The sequence below is a fragment of the Pagrus pagrus genome, assembly GCF_965226575.1.
Source record: "Pagrus pagrus genome assembly, chromosome: 13".
Lineage (NCBI taxonomy): Eukaryota > Metazoa > Chordata > Actinopteri > Spariformes > Sparidae > Pagrus > Pagrus pagrus.
In genome coordinates, this window is record NC_140197.1 from 19,115,996 (window position 1) to 19,136,107 (window position 20,112).

The 20,112-nt window shown below is 42.6% G+C and overlaps 1 protein-coding gene across 2 annotated transcripts in view; it reads right to left on the minus strand.

The window, feature by feature from the left end:
- prkar1b (protein kinase, cAMP-dependent, regulatory, type I, beta) overlaps positions 1-20,112 on the minus strand; it is a 67,011-nt gene that overhangs the window by 43,380 nt on the left and 3,519 nt on the right. Inside the window, exons 1-3 of one of the 2 annotated variants that reach the window (XM_084372640.1) lie at positions 11,940-12,333; positions 9,148-9,318; positions 5,180-5,271 (exon numbers count right to left, since the gene is read on the minus strand). In XM_084372640.1, the coding sequence (XP_084228766.1) occupies positions 5,180-5,271; positions 9,148-9,318; positions 11,940-12,068 (392 nt within the window). In that variant the 5' untranslated portion in view covers positions 12,069-12,333. Of the gene's footprint in view, positions 1-5,179; positions 5,272-9,147; positions 9,319-11,939; positions 12,334-20,112 lie in introns of those variants that run through there. The other variant, XM_084372639.1, reaches the window with a different exon arrangement.

Consider the following 20,112-nt stretch of genomic DNA (forward strand, 5'->3'; position numbering starts at 1 on the left):
GTACACTAAAGATGTTCCCTGTCCGTCGGCAGAGGCTAGTGGGGAAGGTGCAGAGGTCAGGGTTTAGGGGTCAGAGGTCAACTAATCGGTCACTTCATCAACTCATTACTCTGCTTGTTAATTAGAGGATTAAAGCAGGCAGGATGAGGTAAGCACCACCTCTTTACAATCCTTCCCCCCATTGTATCTTTTTTAACGCAACATTTTGATTGTTGTATTGATTGTGCTTCTTGTAAAATTGTTATTAGTACTTTCTGCCCTCTAGATACCAAAGATAAAGCACTGTATGTGCTTGATTTACAGCTGGGTCCTGACCTGACGAGGTTTAACAACTCCTGTTACCAGATGGCAATGTTATTTTAGAATATTGGAAACTTTGCCAAGACAGCTCAAGGAATGGGATAAACAGGGTTTCCACATGTCTGCCAGACTATTTATGTGGTTATACAGAGAGCAGGGCTTCTCGTGTCTGTACTGTCCCCAGGAGAGTGTTTTGTGGTATAAGGGCATTAGTGTAATGCAGGCGGACAGGAGAAGACGAGCATATGTATGTGTATCTATTTGTGTGTGTTTTGTTTGTGTCGAGGGAAAAATTACACTGACAGATTTCCCAGAGGCCTTTTCTTGTCATTAATCCCTCTCGAAATTCGACTTCAAAGAATTGCTCCTGTGTCCGTCCCTTCCTTGCCTTCTCTACATCATTGAACTCCTATATCAACGAAGTTGATATATGAGATCATCAAGGTCATTTATCCAGGTGTTCATAAAAACTAACAAAAACAGGCCAACATTAACACACTCACTGCTATCAGAAGTCTCATTTCATATCACTTTGGTGGGAAGTTAGATAAGAAACACTTTTACAGTCGGAACTGAAGGAATGTGTGTTTAAACAGGCGATAGTGCTTCTGTTGAACATATTAAACGACCGATTCTCAATTGGCATTTAACAGGGGGAAGTGGTTGGGGAGATTAGGCTGGCAAATCTCAACTGAGGGTGCACCTGGACAAACAGTTGATGTGCACACACAAGCCTGTAAACTTGACAATTTGACAGAGGCCCGATAGCCAAATTTGTGCAAAACAGCCGACCTGATTATTTCTGTTATCAATCCCTACATTTTCTTATCAACTTGAAAACTATCATCTGAGCTGAAACCAAAACAGAATAATCAGACATCCAGATGGTAAGACGAGATAACAGTTTCAGTCGATATGATAACAACTACTGTATGGTTACAGTATTGAGACAGGTGGTTGCAAGCTGAGTTGGGTGTTAGCAAAGCAGGCTCAGCACAATGTGAAATCAAACACCTGTTCCCGGCTTATCTTGTGTGCTTGCGAGTCTATTTGTCTGGGCATATCATAATGAGGTCATTATGGCAGCTAATGGGCGGCAAATAGAAGGGTCCACCCAGAGGCCCGCTGGGAGCAACACCATGCCGGAGATTCAGACGTCAACTTAGAGACCAGCCAAGGTCAAAGAGATACTGTAAACAGACAGAGATACTCTATATAGTGTGTATTCCTAACAAACCATGAACTACATATACTGTATACTGTGCTATACATATGTGTGATAAATCTGAATAATACATATTTTAAAGACCATCAGTACGAGAAAAGTATCTGCTTTGATCTCTTTATTCCTGTAACCTTTTCGGCTTTCAAAACAGCTTTTTAATAACAAAAACAGAGTTCAGTTGTAATCTGGAAGGCAAAATGTGGTGAGGTTTCACTTTCAGGCAGCTGGGGAAAGATGGACTAACACACACACGAACATGCACATGCACACACACACATGGCCGGTGGAGCTCAGAAACTCTAAGGCCATAAAGTTTGACATATGGAATGGTGTGTTAATCAAAGACTCCATGCTCCCAGCTGGAGCAGCCTCACTGGGAACACAGTCTGACATGCATACTTGAGAATGTACTGTGTGTGTGTGTGTATGTGTGTGTGTGTGTGTGTGTGTGTGTGTGTGTGTGTGTGTGTGTGTGTGTGTGTGTGTGTGTGTCTCATGATAATGTAATCCCCTGTCATCCTTTGTAGTGATGGTGGTATTTGTGTGTCAAGTTATACGCATGTGTGTCAGCTTCACTCTTGTGCCAGTAAAGGGGTTTGATTGGTTCGTTTTTCTTAACCTCTCCACACATTTGGCTCTTTCAGTCTCTATCACAACTACTGTTATTAAGTTTAAAGGTAGATTCCAGATTTTCAGCGGTAATCGCCAGACATAGCACCAAACTGCAGGATCCTGCTCCTACTGACCAAACACTCCATTACAGTGAAGCAGTTGGAATATAGAGCTATTTAACAATTATTTAAATGAAACTATATCACTTAAAGCAGCTTTAATTTAAAAATATTGTACATTACAATAATATCTATCAAACAGGATATAAACCCCGGCCTACTGAGTGAGAATCCTTTACTCAACCGATTCCGCCAGGATGGCTTGGTCCGAGTGTGGTTTTTGATGCTCTTTCATACATTGAAATGATTGTCCTGGAACAACATTAACTACGATGAACACCAACGTGGTGATATCAGAAAAACCATCAACACACACACATGGTCAACACTTGCAGTCCTGAATTAAATACCATTTTAGAACAAGCCAAGGACCTGTATGACATATGGATACTAACAGCAAAGCAATTTATTTTGAAATCAGAATTTGTACGCCAGCAATGGTGGTCCCAGTGTTTAGGACTGGCAGATATAAATCATGATCCATACAGATAATGAAAGATTTTGATAAGTATCCAATAAAGTTAAACTGCACACAGGTGTGCAGAAAGCCAGCACAATACATGACTTCTGCAGAGGCAAAAATCATTTTGAAAAAAAATGGTAGGCAGAGGAGAAAAGCTGCCCTGTCAACCAGTGTGTTATTAAGCTCAGTAAAAATGCACTGCTTCCAGAGCCAGTACAGTCCAGAGGATTCCTGGTAAAGATAAGTAACTTAAGAGGATGAGGTAGACAGGGTGAGAGAGGATAAGATAACAAGCAAAAAGGAGGGCAACGAAGAAAAAAGTGATGAGAGATAAAAGACAGCATTGGAGAGAGCTGAGAAACAAAGAGGGCTTCATTGTTTTCGATCTTGCTCATTACTGAAGGGGATGATAGCATAATATCGTGCAAATGGGGGAACAAATCGTGTGGTGTTCAGCTTACATAACTGCCGAGTGACTAATCACACAAGATGTTTCCTCGACACACACACACACACAGGCCTCTGTTTGTTTCCCGTTCCGTCTCACACACAGCTTTTACAATAAAAAAGCCATTTATTGAATGTTTCGATTCATTTATTGGGATATTACAAAATAGTATTTGCCAATGCCAAGAAAAACAAGTCCGTAGCAGTTTTTGCATGTAACTGTGGTGTCACTATCTTGTCACCCAGTGAGACCACATGGGCAAGAAAGTCTGATTACCCAAATGGCCAGCTGTTTGCTAAACGAGAGAAGAGCGAAAAAACCAGAGAGGGAGTGAGAGACTAAGAGAGAGAGAGGGCAGTCAGGGCAGTCAGACTCCATCTGTTGATGTGCGTCAGTCCTTGGCAGTTCTGGCACATCTAAAGAGGCCAATGTACTTCATAACTCGACTTCATCAACGCCAACAACAGAAGGCATCAAAAAGCAAAAATGATTACTCTGAAGCTGAGTTTGGCTTCATTTTCTGTTTTGTTGCCTGTAGTAGCAGTAGTTCTGTTAGAATCACAGAAAATGACAGGCACGCCAACCGTACCAATAGTGTACTCTACAGCAGCGAAGCCACGTGCAAAGGCCTGCTGGTTGCTGTGTGCAGTTTTTCATTAATGCTGGAGGACTACATTGGCTGAACATCAATACACTTCTGCCTGTAGGGGCTCTAGGCACAATGACCGCAACATAACCGCAATGCGACCGAGCCACCGGCCAGCCGAAATCATCAGCTGGAAGTGAAGAGTGAGGAAGAACAGAAGGGAGTGAGGGTGACTCTAAGAGTCCAAGAGAGAGATGAGGCCAACTAACTAACAGTCCCAGCACAAACTAGCCAACCAGACAAGGTTTTCACTAGCTATGAGCCATCAGTGCTGCTAGCTTTATCTTAACCCACAAATCCCACAACAACAAATTCCTGTGTGCACAGCGCTATTGGTTGATGCTAGCTGTGTGTAGTGAGAGAGCAAACATGACAGCCAGTCGAATAACTTCTACATCATGCATGGTTTTAAGGGCTGATGACAACACCATTACAAAGCTTGGCATGCGAAAAGGCTTTGAGTACATTAAAACCGATGGTTTAGGGTCCACTGCCAAATATTTTTGCGGTGCAACGCCAATCTGCCACATCAGCCACCCAAGTACATGGTCTTTAAGATTGTCCAGATCCATCACATGTTGCACTCTGCTCGGGGCTGCTTCAGAGGCACTGACTTGCAATCAGAGGCCTGCGTGCCTGTGCCAAGGGTGCACGGTAAATTGTCAGCTGACGAAAGACTGGAAAGAGTGTGTTTTGGGTTTGGTCCGTGGAGGCTTAAGCCAACAGGAAAGCTCTGGTGTTTTCCTCTCCATGGGGCATAATGGATTCTCCCCGCCAATGAAACACTATTCCGGCTGGCGGCGGTATCGCCAGCCACCTGAGAGCCTTTCCCACAACAACCCCCTCCCCTCCCCTGTCAGAGCCAGACCGAGTCATCACTACAGATCTGGGACAGATGGAGGGATGGAGGGAGGAGGAATGTGAAAGAACAATGAATTGGAGCAGATGGGATGAAAAAAGGAGGGAACTTGGCATCCCCCCCCTCTCCAAGACTACTATGGAGAATCGTTGATTTCTGAGCACCACCGCCCATATCTGAATGCACAACATGATACTGACATACACACAAGTTGCCATAACAACCAACAACACAACACAATAAAGTACACACAGACACTTCCAGTTGCCCCCTTACCCACCCTTCGCTGCCACATCTGTCATGTTCACCCCTCCTTCTCGCTCCGCCAGTGTCTCCGCGGCTCCCCTAGCAGGCAACACTGGCACACAGTGGCCATACACTTAACGGGAACAATGGCCTCTTCATGATTTTATCAGCTTACAAACATGCACTCATGGTCCACACATACATTTGGATCGTTGGCATCACATTGGACGTCGTGCAAAGCTAGTAAAGAGGTCAACATACCTTCTCTCATTGTCGTCCAGGTGAGCAAACAGCACGTTCTTGGAGATGGCCTTGGCCAAGGCGGTCATGGTCTTGTAGTCCTTTGGGATCACCTGTGTAGACAAAGCAGTAATATGAATTACAGCCAAGTAGACTGCAACAACACTGTGCAGGTGGACACATGAAACAAACCAGCACAAACACATAATAGGCCTGACTTCAAAAGCAGACTAAATTGAGTAATTAAAGAGCAGCGTATTGGCAAACTCTGAAAGGAATATCCCACACGTGTGTCTGTGTATTTTTGGGAAAGCCCATCTGTTCAGGGATTACACTCAAAATGTCACACAGCCCTTAAAAATTCACAAGAGGCCTGAACTCATTCATAAAACATGCATTTTCATGTCCCAGACTCTGTGGTGTGTGTGTCTGTGTGTGTGTGTGTGTGTGTGTGTGTGTGTGTGTGTGTGTGTGTGTACATGGAAAGGGAATGGCAAAATATGTAGCCACAACAAAGCCACAGAAGTCTGTATTTATAAGGAGGCACCCTAGAAGAGAATTTAAGCTGCTTTTACCATCGGGTAAGAAAGGCAATAAGAGAAAGAGAGACGGAGAGTAATTAAGAATAAACTTCGTAATAGAGAATATCTTAAAGAAGGAGAGGAGTCTGTATGTGTATGTGTATGTGTTTTGTCTCTGGTGGAGGGGGAGAGGAGGGGGTAGGCTGTAATTACGTTAAAGCAACAGATGTCTCCACATTAAGACGACCACGCAGCAATGTGCATGACATGCACACAGAGACCCATACGACCACATCACATATGAAATATAAAAGGACCAAAATATTTATCTATCTGCAGGGCCTGGCTACTCAGTGGACAGAGAGCGGCTGGTCTGGCCTGGAAAGAAACCAGGGAGGCTCTGTGATAAAACTCATTCCCCAATTCAGATTTCAGGTCAGCCGCTTAATCATCCTCCACAAGATCCAGCTCCAGTACTGTCAACAGAAGGGATCATTAAATGTCAAGGGACTCAGCTGAATCACTCAAAGTTATGATTCAGAGTCTGTTCTTACCACAGTAACTTGTCACAGTAATGTTAGGATAAGCTGCTCCAGCCAACTCAAAAAAATAGTTGGGGTCTAAGCCACATGGGAAAAGATGGATTTCTAATGATGTAACAGCTGTGCCTTGAAGTAGTTAGAGGGAGCCACTCAAATTCTGTTGGTCAAAACCACCTGAAATGTTCTGAATCTGTTCATTTGAATTGACTTTAAACTGGATGATTAACCACTCTAAGCTTTTACACCATTTTTCAAAGGTTTTAAGCTAGCTATTTAAACATTTTTTTCATTACTTAAAGCAATCCGGTCCCTGGCCTATCGATCGGTGCATCTCCAATCAAAGCATTACTTTTAGAAGTTATGGATGTAGCTGAGTATTAGTTGAGCGTCTCTTCTTTCTTTCCGCTTGGCAAGTGCAAAGTAGCCCCTGGGATACAAGTACCCCTGGTTGGGCATCACTGTATTACTTAATGGTAATGTTTGGGTTTTTTTTCAATAGCATTACATACAGTATGATATTACTTCTGATATGTCCTTGGAAATCCCAGAGTTCCCCATGCCATGCATAAATGAACCCTTTCAAGTTGGAGAAAATATCTGACTCGATGCCCCCTTTGTTCCCACCATTGTCAAAAAGGTCAGGAGACTTTCCATCAATCTGACGCCAGCCCTGCATTTCATTCTGTTAATGTGATCACCAGGCCTAACAGACAGGCCTCATGATTTGTTAAGACTCAAAGCACTTCACAGCAAAGCTCTTTTTAATCAGACGAGCAGGGTTAGCTAATTGATTGTGTTCTGTCAAACAGCTGCTGATTTCCACAGCGGAGTCATTAATGGAACTGACGATGTGTATGTGTACATGTTTTTGTGTGTGTGTGTGTGTGTGTGTGTGTGTGTGTGTGTGTGTGCGTGTGTGTGTGTGTGTGTGTGTGTGTGTGTGTGTGTGTGTGTGTGTTTGTGTGCGTGCATGTGTGTGTGTGTGTGTCTGTGTACATCAAACACCAGAGGAAATGTTCTTTCACAGTGACAATAATGTTCATTCATGTTCTAATTCAATTTTGATTCACTTTTCTCTGATGGTCTGTTGTGTTGAGCAATCACATGAATTAATTTATTTTTCACATGCGGTTGTGAGGGTTGTTGCGTGTGTTTGTTGACGTGTGTACGTGTGTGTGTGTGTGTGTGTTTGTCAATTTGTGAGATAGCGAGGGACAGTGAGGAAAATGAGGCTCGAGATGGGGGCAGGCTTGTTGCCATGACACGACTGCAGCGTAGAGAGAGGAGAGACCTCAGAGCCATAAACACAAATGTATGTAGGCGTGTGCACACACCTGACACACACACACACACACACACACTTGCATGCTCCAGTGGTCATGCGATTGCAGCGTGGTGATGGGGGTTCAAGCAGTTATGTCATTACCCAGCAATTAATGGCGTGTCAAGTTAATTACAACTGAACAAGCACAGTAATGATATAACGACTACGGTGTGTGTGTGTGTGTGTGTGTGTGTGTGTGTGTGTGTGTGTGTGTGTGTGTAAAGGTGAGTTATAGTTTCTGGCAAAAGAGCATTTTTTCCCATGATAGGTTGCAAGATGACAGATAACAGCCAGCTCACTGCCCACGAGAAGAAAACACAAAGTTACTTTTCTTGCCCTTTACCTTTCAACCATATTGCCTCTCATATTGTATTACAAACCAGAGATGTAGGCCGAAAGTAAATTCTCACTTAAATAAAACAAAAAAACATATTAATTTACTCTAAGAGTTTGTGTCAAGCAGAGTATTTATATGCACAGATATCTGCAATTGCCTGATTTCATAAACAGCGCGTACACAAGTAACCCAGTTTCCTTGATCAGGTTTGGGGATTAGAAAAACCCATTTTTTCCAGCTTCAGTTCTCCTGGGGTCAAGCTGCTTTCTTCTCCATGTATACATGGAACAGGTTTCTAATCAGCATTTTATACGTACACGTGTATGCAAAAAATTAAGGAAGGGGAAGTACTGCCAGGCAGCAAGATGACAAGAAAAAATATGTAGTGATGCATCCTCATATTCAAAATAATCTAATTCAAAGAGTTGGTTCGTCTGTTGTCCTCGCATAAGTCCTGTTTTCGTCCATGCGTCTCCTGTGCCTGTTCCCCAGTCCTCGTGTGTTCCCTGTGCTCCTGATTTGTTCCTTATTTTCCTCTGCCTGCCCTTATGTTACTTGGATTTTGGACTTTGGTTATCAGCCGTAAAGCTCACTTTTTGTTCCTTTACCTGCCTGCCTCTGTGTGTGTCTTGAGTTTGGGTCCTTTCTGTTCAACTGTTTCACTAATTAGTCGATTAATCATTGCAGCTTTTAATCTGCAAAACCCTGAGTGGGAGTCTATCACAGTCTATTATCACAGAGTCGAGTCTCAGTATCTGTGCTCAACATCAGCTCAGCAGCTGACTCACAAACTGTTTATTTTGCTGCAAATAAATTCACTGATGTGTCTGTTCATTAATCGCTGTCATACATTTTCACAGCTCGCCTCCCCTCCAGCTTTCACTTTGTCCTGATGAAATGTGTTTACATTCATGCTCTTAAGTGGTCGTCAACAGAACGACAGCTCTGTGTCAAACAAATAAACAACAACAAACCTTGATGTCTGTTTGATATTTTCGATTACACCAGTGTATTTTTAATTTCTCATATTGAGGAAGGCCTTGGATAAGCCTCCTTTCCATCACTTATGCACATACTCATAAAAGCTGTTTATTGTATGTTTGTTAATGTGAGGTTTTGACTGTGCAAACAAATAAGAAATATCTTTGAGCTGACCTGTTGTCACATTTGTTTGCGTTTACTGCATGCATGTGTAGTTATCTGTGTGGATAACTTTGTATTTTCGAGAAGTCACACTATGTATACGTCCATCTTCCGAGGTTTACCTTGCGTACGTAGCTGACGGCATCCTCTTCAGTGTAGACCTCGGCGCTGACCCCTCCCCTGCGGCGCCGGGCCTTGACGACAGGGTTGGGTGGTGGGGGAGAAACCTCATCATCGTGTGAGTCCGACTGGCTGTTAGACTTCTGCCTTGCCATGATCTGCTTGCATTCTTCCTGTAAAAACAAGGGCAGACGACATTGTAAGAGGGGCAAGTGTCAAGTGAAAGACACAGAGAGGGAGAGGAAAAAAAGCAGGTGATTTATCAAAACAGTGCTGCTGTTGAGAAACTCTTCAAATACAGACGCAACTACTATTCTAGCTTCAGGCAAGATCATCTGAAAGCAACTTTTATTCTTTTACCTCACAAACGATCACATGAAGAAAGGCTGACAAACCTCTCCAAGCGCCCGTTCTGACATCAAGCATCATGTGGATGCTTAACCAGGTCAGACTATAACAGAATTGTAAAAACCTCAAAGAAAGCACAGTGGATGTGTCCCAGTCCTGAGTGCATGCTGTCTGGACATCTGGCTGCTATGGTATGAAGCGAAAGCCATCAAATATTAATATCTGCAGGCCTGAACATGCAGAGAGAAAAGATGGCTCGGGCAGGTACTCTCCTTGTCTCACATAATGAACAACTAGAAATAAAGACATCAAAGGGGAGACAGGATGCCTCTGGCTTGCTGTTGTTTCAACTACCGACCACTCTGCAGGTGATGAATTATTGATCGCACACTTGATTAACACATTAGCATAAGTACACAATAAAACCGCTGCAGGGTTGTTAAAACGAGTAAAAGAGTGCAGTAAGACACGGGTGATGTGGTAACAGTTTGCACAAATGCAGCCAGCATCCATTGTTTTATGTGTGTGCACCTACTGCCACTGTGTGTTTATTCCTTTATGTAGCGCAGTATTGTGTCTAATAGCACAGTGGGGATGGAGCTGACAGCAGTGTTATTCACCAGTACATATTCTGGTACAGCAACAATTTTCTGCTTCACTGCACTGCTACTGTGTCGTCTGTGTAAACAAAGTACCGAAACACCAGAAATAAACAGAAACTGAGAAATTATGTAAATGAGGAGGACTGACTCGTCTGGTGGCGGCTCTTGCAGAGTGTCGTGGTCTGGTCTAAGTTTATTTGATTTAGTCTCGAGACAAACAAACACTGAAAGATTTTTAAATCAACTATTTTTACTTCAGTGTACAATGAGAGTGTTCATGATCAATTCATGATTGGTGAGTTCAATTCATCGACAAGGAGTTACGGGCACTCCTTCAGGCAAAACCACTAAGACTGGAGTTTGAGACAGAGACACCATTCAATCTATTACGAGACACTGTACCATCAAAATGATTCTGAAGCTGTTACTTTAAGGTAAAAAAGTTACATCATGTTCCTTTAAAGCAGCTACAGTGATCTTAATTTTTTATTGATTGTGGCGACCGCTGTGGACAAACTCTACCTACCTCTAACAAATTTGAATGCTCAGTGATATTGTTGAGCTAAAGCTAAAGTTATCAACATTCCCTGCTAATGTTATTATTTCCCGTCACTATAAAATAACCCATGTAAACTATTTAAAGCATTTTGTATTCTATAACCTTTAAATGTTTAATCATATACAGTATTGATCATTAACAAGGACAGCAATTAATTAAGGAAAGTGCTTGTTCACACCATCATGCCACTACTGAGTTCATGCCACCTCTGAATATTGGAGCGCACTGTATAATTCAAGTACCACCATTTTCTGTGAAGTTGAACTCTTTTTTCTCAACAAAACTGGAGAGGGGAGAAGGCAAAAAAATGAAGACCCAGCGGAGCTGGGAGCAGAGTCATTACTGAGCGCCTTGAGCAGGGAGCAGAAATTGCTGCCACTTCTCTCTGCTCGTATACAGACAAAGACAGAGAGGAAGAGAGAGACACCCTGTGACAGAGACAGTGCAAAGAGATAGAGAGAGAGAGGTGGAGACATAATGTCATAGTGCCTGAAAACTGAGGCAAACTGAACAGTCAAATCAAGACCTCACAACTCAGCACTTCTCTGCACATTCGCTCTCAACTCATCTGTTTCGATCATCCCAGCAGCATAATGTAACGATACAAAACAGCAGCCAGTCAGGCGGCATTCATCAGCTTGCGCTTTCACTCATTCTTTGAGTTGGCATCCTTTCATCTGACGACCTTTTTTTTTGTCAGCCTTTGCCTCATTACATCCCGATGTTACTGTGATGCTCTGTGTAAGACAGTGTGATAATGCAGATTACACACACACATACACGCACTTCTTGCTTACGCAGAGTCACTGCCTGAGGGAACACAGCCAGCAGGAGGAGAAGAGGGGTGTTAGAGAGCCAGAAAGCAGCATCAACACACACACATACACGCACACATACACGCACATTCTCAAAAACACATGCACAGGCGGACTGCAGGGGGAGAGGAGAGCTCATGTGCTCACAGCCTAATCAAGGTGGCAAGGTCTGCAATCAGGCAGTACACCGCACTCTCAAGCTCTTTTTCAAGCACTGAAAATACATCTTTCTCTCCTCGCAAGGAGAGAGAGATGTCTCAAGTCAGTCACAAACTAGCACACACTGTCAACATGCTGCTGTCAACAACTAATGGTCACACACACTCACTCAAGCCAGCACAAGCATCTTTACCTTGCAACAAAACTCCACATGCTACAATAACAAACAAAAGGGTTGCATCCTCTGTGAGACTGTGCAGGTTAGCTTAGGAGGCTAACTACAGGCTAAGTTTGTTAGCGGAGGTATTTACCATGGCATGGAGGGCTCCTGGCCAGGCCTGTTGTGTGTCCCTCAGCCTGTCAGAGGCGCCGGGCATCAAGACAAAACTGAGTGTGTCAGAGCGTGCATGGGAATCAACACCCGTGGATCCCCATCTCATACACACCTGACACGCATGTCACACAGCAGCAGCATCTTGCCATACTGCCACAGCGGCACACACAGATTAGCAGTGTGTGTGTTTGTGTGTGTGTGTGTGTGTGTGTGTGTTTGCGGGCAGAAAATCCAAGTTTGTGTGTGTGAGAGAGAGCGCGAGTGGCAGAATGTCTGCAATCCCCACGACACAGCAGCTAAAGAACAAGTCTACTGATGAAAACACTGATCACAGCAAAAAGCCGGTCTCCCCATCGCTCCTGCGCAACTCTCCGTCTCTGCTTTCCAGCCTCCCTCTCTCCCCCTCTCTCCCTCTCTCTCTCTCTGTTTCTCACACGCACACACTCACGATCAGGTGGCGCAATGAGCGGGCTCCCCGCTTCCCCCCCGTCACTATGACAACTGGGTCCTGTGAGCATCCTGAATAGTTGGTGGTGAGTCTGAGCAGGAAGCAACGGTGGCTTGTGCACAGTTCTGACGCCTGTTGACAGATTGTGACTCTGTCCTTCTTTCTCACTCGCACATTTACAGTGATTCACTCAACAGAAGGGAAAACGTCACTCGCCTCAATACGGACTTCTGTTCTGACCAACTGGCATAACTATGTTTTGCAACCAGCAAGTGGCTTCAGTTGTTCCCTCTAGGGATACGTCGTTGTCCTATACATTCCTTGTGTGTGTGCCAGACACTGGTCCGTACCATGCAGTGTCTTCCTCGCTCCCTACTATCCCTACTATCGCCAGCTCCACCCACATGTTTTCCTATTAGGTCAGGGGGTCAGGCATCAAGTGAGGACTTTGTGTCTGGCTCCAACAAGTCCTCATACTGTTCTGGCTCAAAGAAAGGGACACGGGAAACGTGCTGTGTGAGTTTTGATGGCTCAAGTGCAAAGAGGAGGCTTCATTAGTCCAAGGTGAGCTGAGAACTGCTGCAATGTGTCTATAGCTTTTCTGTAACTGCTTTCTGAGCAGTATGAGGCAGTGCTGTTTATTATTCCCAGGGGTTTTACAGTAGCAAAACAAAACATATCTGCAGTTGGTTTTTGCAACTCTTTTACTCCTATGACAGTCCAAGGTCGTTTCATTTTCAAACAGCATTAAAAATCTTTCCAAAAGCAATGTTTTATATATATATTTACGAATATATCTTCTGCCCTTTACTCAGTGCTATCACTACCCTGTGTCAGTGTCTCTCTCCCCTCTCTCCTTTCTTCTCTCCTCTGCTCTCCCTGCGTCATCATCGGCGGCTGGATGCCAGAGAGAGAGGACAGGAGAGGAGACAGAGGACACAGGCATAAGCAGGACACAGAAGCTGTGAGTGAATGACTGTGGGTCAGAGATTACCAGACAAAGAATGAAGATACAGACAAAAAAAGACAAACGCCACGCATGCTCGCTCAATCAAAAGCCAAACCATTATCATTTCCAATTTCGACCCATTTATGAAAAATTAGTCATATAAAATAGGCCTCTCCTGTTTTGCTCAATCCCTGAACCAATTTGTATCAAGGAACAAGAGTTATGACTGCTTCTCATCTGAATAGCTATGACTAACCAATATTAAAAATCAGTTGGCTCACGACGCAAAAACATCAAAAAGTCTTCTCTTCCATGAAGTTCTTACGTGATATTAGTTAGAGAACATGAAAAACATCCAGAAGTGGTTACCTTAGGTGGCCCTAATCGAGTGACGTAGGCAATTTCACTCTCCACTCTCCGGGGCTGAAAGCATGCGAGTGAACCAAAAACAACAAGGTGCCGCACAAATACACACACACACATACACACACACGCACACACACACAGGTAATGAAGCATGGAGAGCTGATCCACCAGCGGAGCTAACGGTCTACTCATCACTTTGTTCCACACCATTTACAGCACCACAATGGGCAGAAAGTTCGTCGCTGTATTAGAACTGCGTGTATGTGGAGCGCTGACCTCCTGGCTATGAAATCTTGTTCACACACACACAAACAAATTTGCCTTCCTATGCTATTGGTAACTCTCCATAGGCTATATCAATTCTCTAATCATAACCCTCAAATCTAAAGCTTAACTGTTTTCATACAGTAGCTCATACTTCCACTAACCTTATTTCTGGAAATAAACTTATGAGCTACAGCCTTTTCATCCCTAAGTAATCATGAGTAAACTACACTATGGGCTGACAGCAAAAGACACATAAGCCTGCTGATTAAAGCACATGTGCAGTTTTCTCACGCTTGCAGGATGTTTGTGGGAGTGTTTTCAATCTACAAGATCAAGTTTCACATCGACCAAAGTACAGCATGTAAATCAAAATTGAAGAGGGAATTCCTTCGATCTGAAACTCTGTTGGGGAGTTAATCCATGCCATTTTTTTTGTTGTTGGTGGTTCCACAATGGTGTGTTGGTTTGGCATTTCAATATGCCAAATCTTGGTTAAAAGACAATCAAGTGTCCGACCATTCTCCATAAGTTATTAAAATAACCTGAAGCGTGCTCTATTTTATGTTTTCTGTATTACTGTCCTTGTTTAAAACAATTTATGTTCTTATGCAGTAGTTTTTAGCTGCCATTACACTTGCCCAAGGGATGAAGCTGAAAATTAGCCAAGATGGTTAAACTGGGACACTTACAGAAATGTCTACACTGTGAACCCCAATCCATTCATGACAGAAAATTTTACTGGGGTTTTATTGGGTTTTACAATGTATTAATGAGCACTGTCCCTGTGACTAAAACTAAAATAATCTTTTGATAAACTGATAATGGAAATAATTGTTATATACGGTAGTTGCAGCCTTAGAATTTTAATGTGATCAACTTGGAACAACAAATGATTTACCAATGCCGTGTCTGGATATAACACAGGTTAACTGATCAGGAAAACATATTTTTCTTAAATCCTGTGTAGTTTCTTTACTGTCTCTGTCTCAACATCTTTTCCCTTTTTCTCACGGATTAGTTTGGGAAGGAGGAGGGATGCAACGGGCAGATGAGAGAGGACAAAGAAGGACCACCAGGGAAACAGGAGTCCAATTTACCTGTAGGGGCCCCAGGGTGGGCCAGGGAGGAGGTTTAGGCCCGGGTCACTGCGTGCACCCCAGGCTGATTTGACAGAATACCCTGCTCCCAGCACGGTGGTGATGACAAACAGAGGCTGGAGACACTAATTACACTTTAAAAACCTGTGTATATGGGGTGTGCTGTGTTTCATTTTCTAGACCTGTGCTGCTAATGTGCTGTATGCATCCACACATCCGCTGGCACACACGAGTAGATTGATCTAAATAGTCATTAAACCAAACAAGAGGAAGAAACAGAGAAAGTAAAAGGCAGAAAAAGGAAAAGTAGAGGAGTCGTGAGGTAATCCAAACCTACAACTAATTCTCCAATAATGCTCTTAGCAAACTCAACAAACAACCAAACCCTCATGACAAATTGTCAATCAGAGGCCTTTAAAGACACGGCGGATTTGTTATGATAGGTCCTGCTGAAAGCTGAATGGCTGGCAGTGCAGACAGGCTTCTCATCTTACAGGGGACAGGGAGACAGTGGCTGATTGACTGGTAGACTGACAGACAGGGCGACTGAGGAACTCTCCCATAATGCAATGTGATGGGACCTTTCAAAAACAGAGCTGATGCAGCAGGGTTTTCATTTGTTTTACACAACATGCTTTATGATGTTAAGGGAAGCTGGGCAACAATATGATCATTGCAACACTGGCCTACATAAAGAAGAGATGTAGAGACACAAATAGACACAGAAAACTAGTGTGTCCTGATTCTGCTGTTGGTTCTGACAAGCACATATGTTTTTTAAACAAAAGATGAGAGAAAGCATAAGGTTACAGGGGTTTATAAATATAACTATTAGTTGGATACTATTCTTCATGATTCAATTCAATTCTTTATTTAAACTTCTTTTTCAGCACTCAAGGCTATGCCATTGTGAGTCTATCGAGTCGTGACTTGTAAAGATCAACAGATTATTGCTTTCATGCCCTGAAAACTGCAATAATATCTTCAAGTTCTTCTTTAAAAGACAGGCTACATGCTATATTTTGGGGGGAATGGACCACTCTAATGTCATCAGATGACCTTAAAGTAAATATTTCTGAGTATATCTGAGCTTGAGAGTTAAATAATATGAGTTGTGTTTGTATAATTGATTTAAAGCCTGAAACAATTAAATCTCATTTGAATGTATTCTTAAGGCAATGGAGAGAAATGGAGACAGTAAAGTATGTAAACCATAAAAGACAGGATACTAGTAACAAAGGCAGATGAAGGGAAGAAAATGTGGATGAAACTAAACTTGCACTGACATGGCTTCTAAGGACAGAAAGGGGGGAGAAAAGATAAGGGACGAGAGGGAGAAATTGTAATCAAGGCCTGGAGGGAAGCATGAGACATAAACTTATGACAGCCCTGTGAGCATAAAGAACACAGGGAGCATTCTGCTCATGATAACCACACACACCAACACACAAACACAATAACAAGCAGATACTCACACACACATACCCACACACTGTGACGCAGAAAAAAAGTTTAGCAACAAGTGTGATTGCAAATATTTAAGATTTAGGGATCTTTTCCTACACAACAGTTCTATGGCAAATGAAAAACAGGACCTTTATAAATGGCCAGTTAAAGGGGAACAGCATCCCAAAGAAAGACAAAGCAGCATATGCAACAGGTCCAAAGTTTCAATGTGAGATGACAGAAAACGTAAAGCATGTAGTCAACAAAACACGGTGCTCAAACTCATGTTCATGCACCAGGCGCATAACTGTGCAGATGGAGCTGAGGAGTGACGGCTGTCATGAACATTTGGTCGCCGGTGCAGGTGGCATGTTACATACAGATCAAAGTGTTGTGCGCAGGGAAAAATCACAGGAGGAGGAAAGAGATGCAATGATCAAATATGTTATTACACGGGAAGTAAAAGGAGCAACAGAAGAGCGGGAGGTAATGGATCTTCTGTCGAAAAAAAGTGTTCCAAAAGGAGCCAGGAATAAATTTTAAGTCTTTGCAAGTGGATTTCCATAAAATTGGCCAGGCAACACCAGCAATGTTGGCAGCCATAAAATACTTTTGGGCCTTGTGAAGACGTAATGATACAATAAAACATCTGCAGTGGCAGCTGCCCACTTGATATACTGAGTGACATACAGTATTCACACTTACACATTCAGTCCTGGCACTTTTAGCTGGTTCTGCCTGTTGGATAGATCTGGGACGATGCAGACTGATGAGAGAAAGTCTTAATTTCTGGGTTAATGCAACAAATATTTGTCCGTCTAAAACAGACTTCTCTGCTTATTACGCACATGATTGTGGTCAAAAGGACTGCCATAATGAACTTTCTGTGTAAGAAATTAATTCTTTGTTGTTTCAATAAAACAGCTGTACGTTAGCTATAATCTCCTACATGAAGATTTTGTATTAATACAAAACAAATTTACGGCCTTATTTTTTAATATAAGCTTAATTTAAAGAGGTTTTCAAATGACGCTTCGTTTTTTATCTAGAGTAACTAACTCTGTCTAGAGTTATCGGAAATGTTTGGATCACACAGCCACCACTGGCAGCAAATACTACAGCATTTAAGCGTTGGTTTAGAAGTAGGTACAACCTTATCAAACACACTTACAAATTGGAAACATCCGTTGAAAGACAGCCCTGAGAGAATGCTTTAAAAACTCAACTGGGGAAATATTGTACTTTAAAGCTGGAGTGTGCCAAAAATTAAAGTTCAGCCTTGAGCAATTACACACTGAGCTCAGCTGATAGACACGTGGGAGACGAGAACACCCATCTGAAGCTACTGCAGTAGTGATGAAAGGCATCATTACCCTGCATAAATAGGCAAGATGAAAGGGAGTGGGATGCCTGTTATTTTCCCATTCACAACATCAGCTGAGGACCAAAGACGTGTTATTATAAAGAAACAAAAGTTAAAAAAACAAACTAGTCTGACTGATGATTTAGCGTGCTCCGTAGTGTGAGTGTGTGTCTGTGAGTGTGTAGAAAGAAAGACAGAAAGACAGAAAGACAGAAAGAAAGAAAGAAAGAACGACCGAAAGAAAGAAAGAAAGAAAGAAAAAGACATTTATATGTGGGGGAAAAAACATAACATCAAAGAACAAGACTGTGAGAGCGAGTGATGCGGAGACGGAGAAAGAGATTTTCCAGATAAGACTGTGAATGCCGTATGAAACCGATCCTCTGTGCAGATATGAAATGAGGTTAGGTCTGGCAAAAGAATACCCCAGTGATCTCATTGGCAAAATCTGAAAACATGAGAGGAGAGCTGGAATAAACTTTGAGAATAAAGGGTCTCATTGAACAGAGGATAGACTACAATCTATCTGTCCAGTACTGTTGCCTAGGTTACCGCCTCTAGTGGGCGATGAGTGCTGACGAAAGTGGCTGGGAGAGAAAGAAGAAAGAGAAACGCAGACAAACATGTAGGACGAAATACAGGAGAAAATGAACACACAAGTTTCAAATCTCTTTGTGTTGAGAGCCAGAGCTCCATGAAACGATACCTAACACTGAGAAACACAACATTTTATGACAATAAGATAAATAACACGGATAAAGCTTAAGAGTAACAGAATAAAATTTAGAAAATAAGGGAGGCGGAGGAAATCCAGATTAAATGTACTGTACATGGCTTGTTGAACCAAATATTGTCCTCACAGTTACCCTGCGCAGGGGGAAAGGAGCACAATAAGCCTCTTAAATAACTGGGACACCACAGAAACATACATGGCCTGTTTCAATTCCAAGAATGACTGACCTCACAGCAAAAGCACGGATTTGGAGCGCTAGGCTGGAATAATGTTGGGCAACTGTGGACCTTTGAGGACTGAGAGCCTGCAGCTTCTTGTATACACCAGGTGATTTTACTGACCACCTTTTTGATGACATAGGTGGATGTGGGTGCCTTAACATTGCACCGGGCTGTAGCAAAATAGGTACAAGAACTTGTGTGCTTTTCTACACATTACACTAGTAAAATCCTAGCCAGCACAAGGGGGACAGAAATTGTTCATTGCCCTTCAGAGGACACTGATCAGAGCTTACAGGTGGGGGCAGGGGTAGATAGAGTTGATTAAATGTTACACGCAGCATTAATTGTGTAACTGCAGAAGCGCAGGCAGACAGCTTAATACAATAACTTAGCGCACAGGGTGTGAAAGAATGCCAGTATTTCACCAATGACAATCTAACCCAGCCATTTATACAGATTGCACTAGTGCGTCTGGATACCAGGGCCCAGTTTGTTGCCCGTGTGTGGTACAGCCGATTTATCTATCAGGGCTCGAGACTATCTTTTAACACTGCTTGCACTGGTGCGCCAAGCTTTTTCATTTAGGTCCACCAGCACATCATTAAGGTGCACCCAGTTTTACATTTTAGTTCAATTTCTTAACACATTATGTACTGTAAACTGTAACAAAATGGTTTCAAAGTGCAGATTTTTATGAAACTCAAATAAATAAATCAACCTTAAATATTATATGAGTATTATAGAAAAAAGTCTAAACTCAGTCTTAACAATATATATACTATAGAGCTGTTTCTGAACTATGGCGGTTTGGCAGTAATAATTTAGCTTTCTTTCTTTTCTTTCTTTTTTTAAATCAGACCAGATAAAAATAAAGTGCACCGCTCCAACCAATCAAAATGTTTAGTCGCATTTGACATATCTTTGGGCGCATGTGCAACCCAAACAATCGCACCCTGGAGCCATGTCTATGCTAGCTATTCAGATTATGAAATAATCCCCCTATATTAATTCTTCTTTATGTTCCCTTCTTGATAAGAATTTGAGCATGCTGCAAAAATTCAAACCTATTCGTCAAGCAATACAACGTGCATTTTCTTGTCATAGAGGGTTTTGATCGTGACAGAAAACCTTTGTGGCTCATTTCTTACTGACAATGAGATACACTTCAGGGAAAGTGGGCTGTATTTAATTTTACAGAATGATGATGGATCACACACAACTTGCTACTGTATGCTTCTGCTGAGCTCTATCACCTCCATT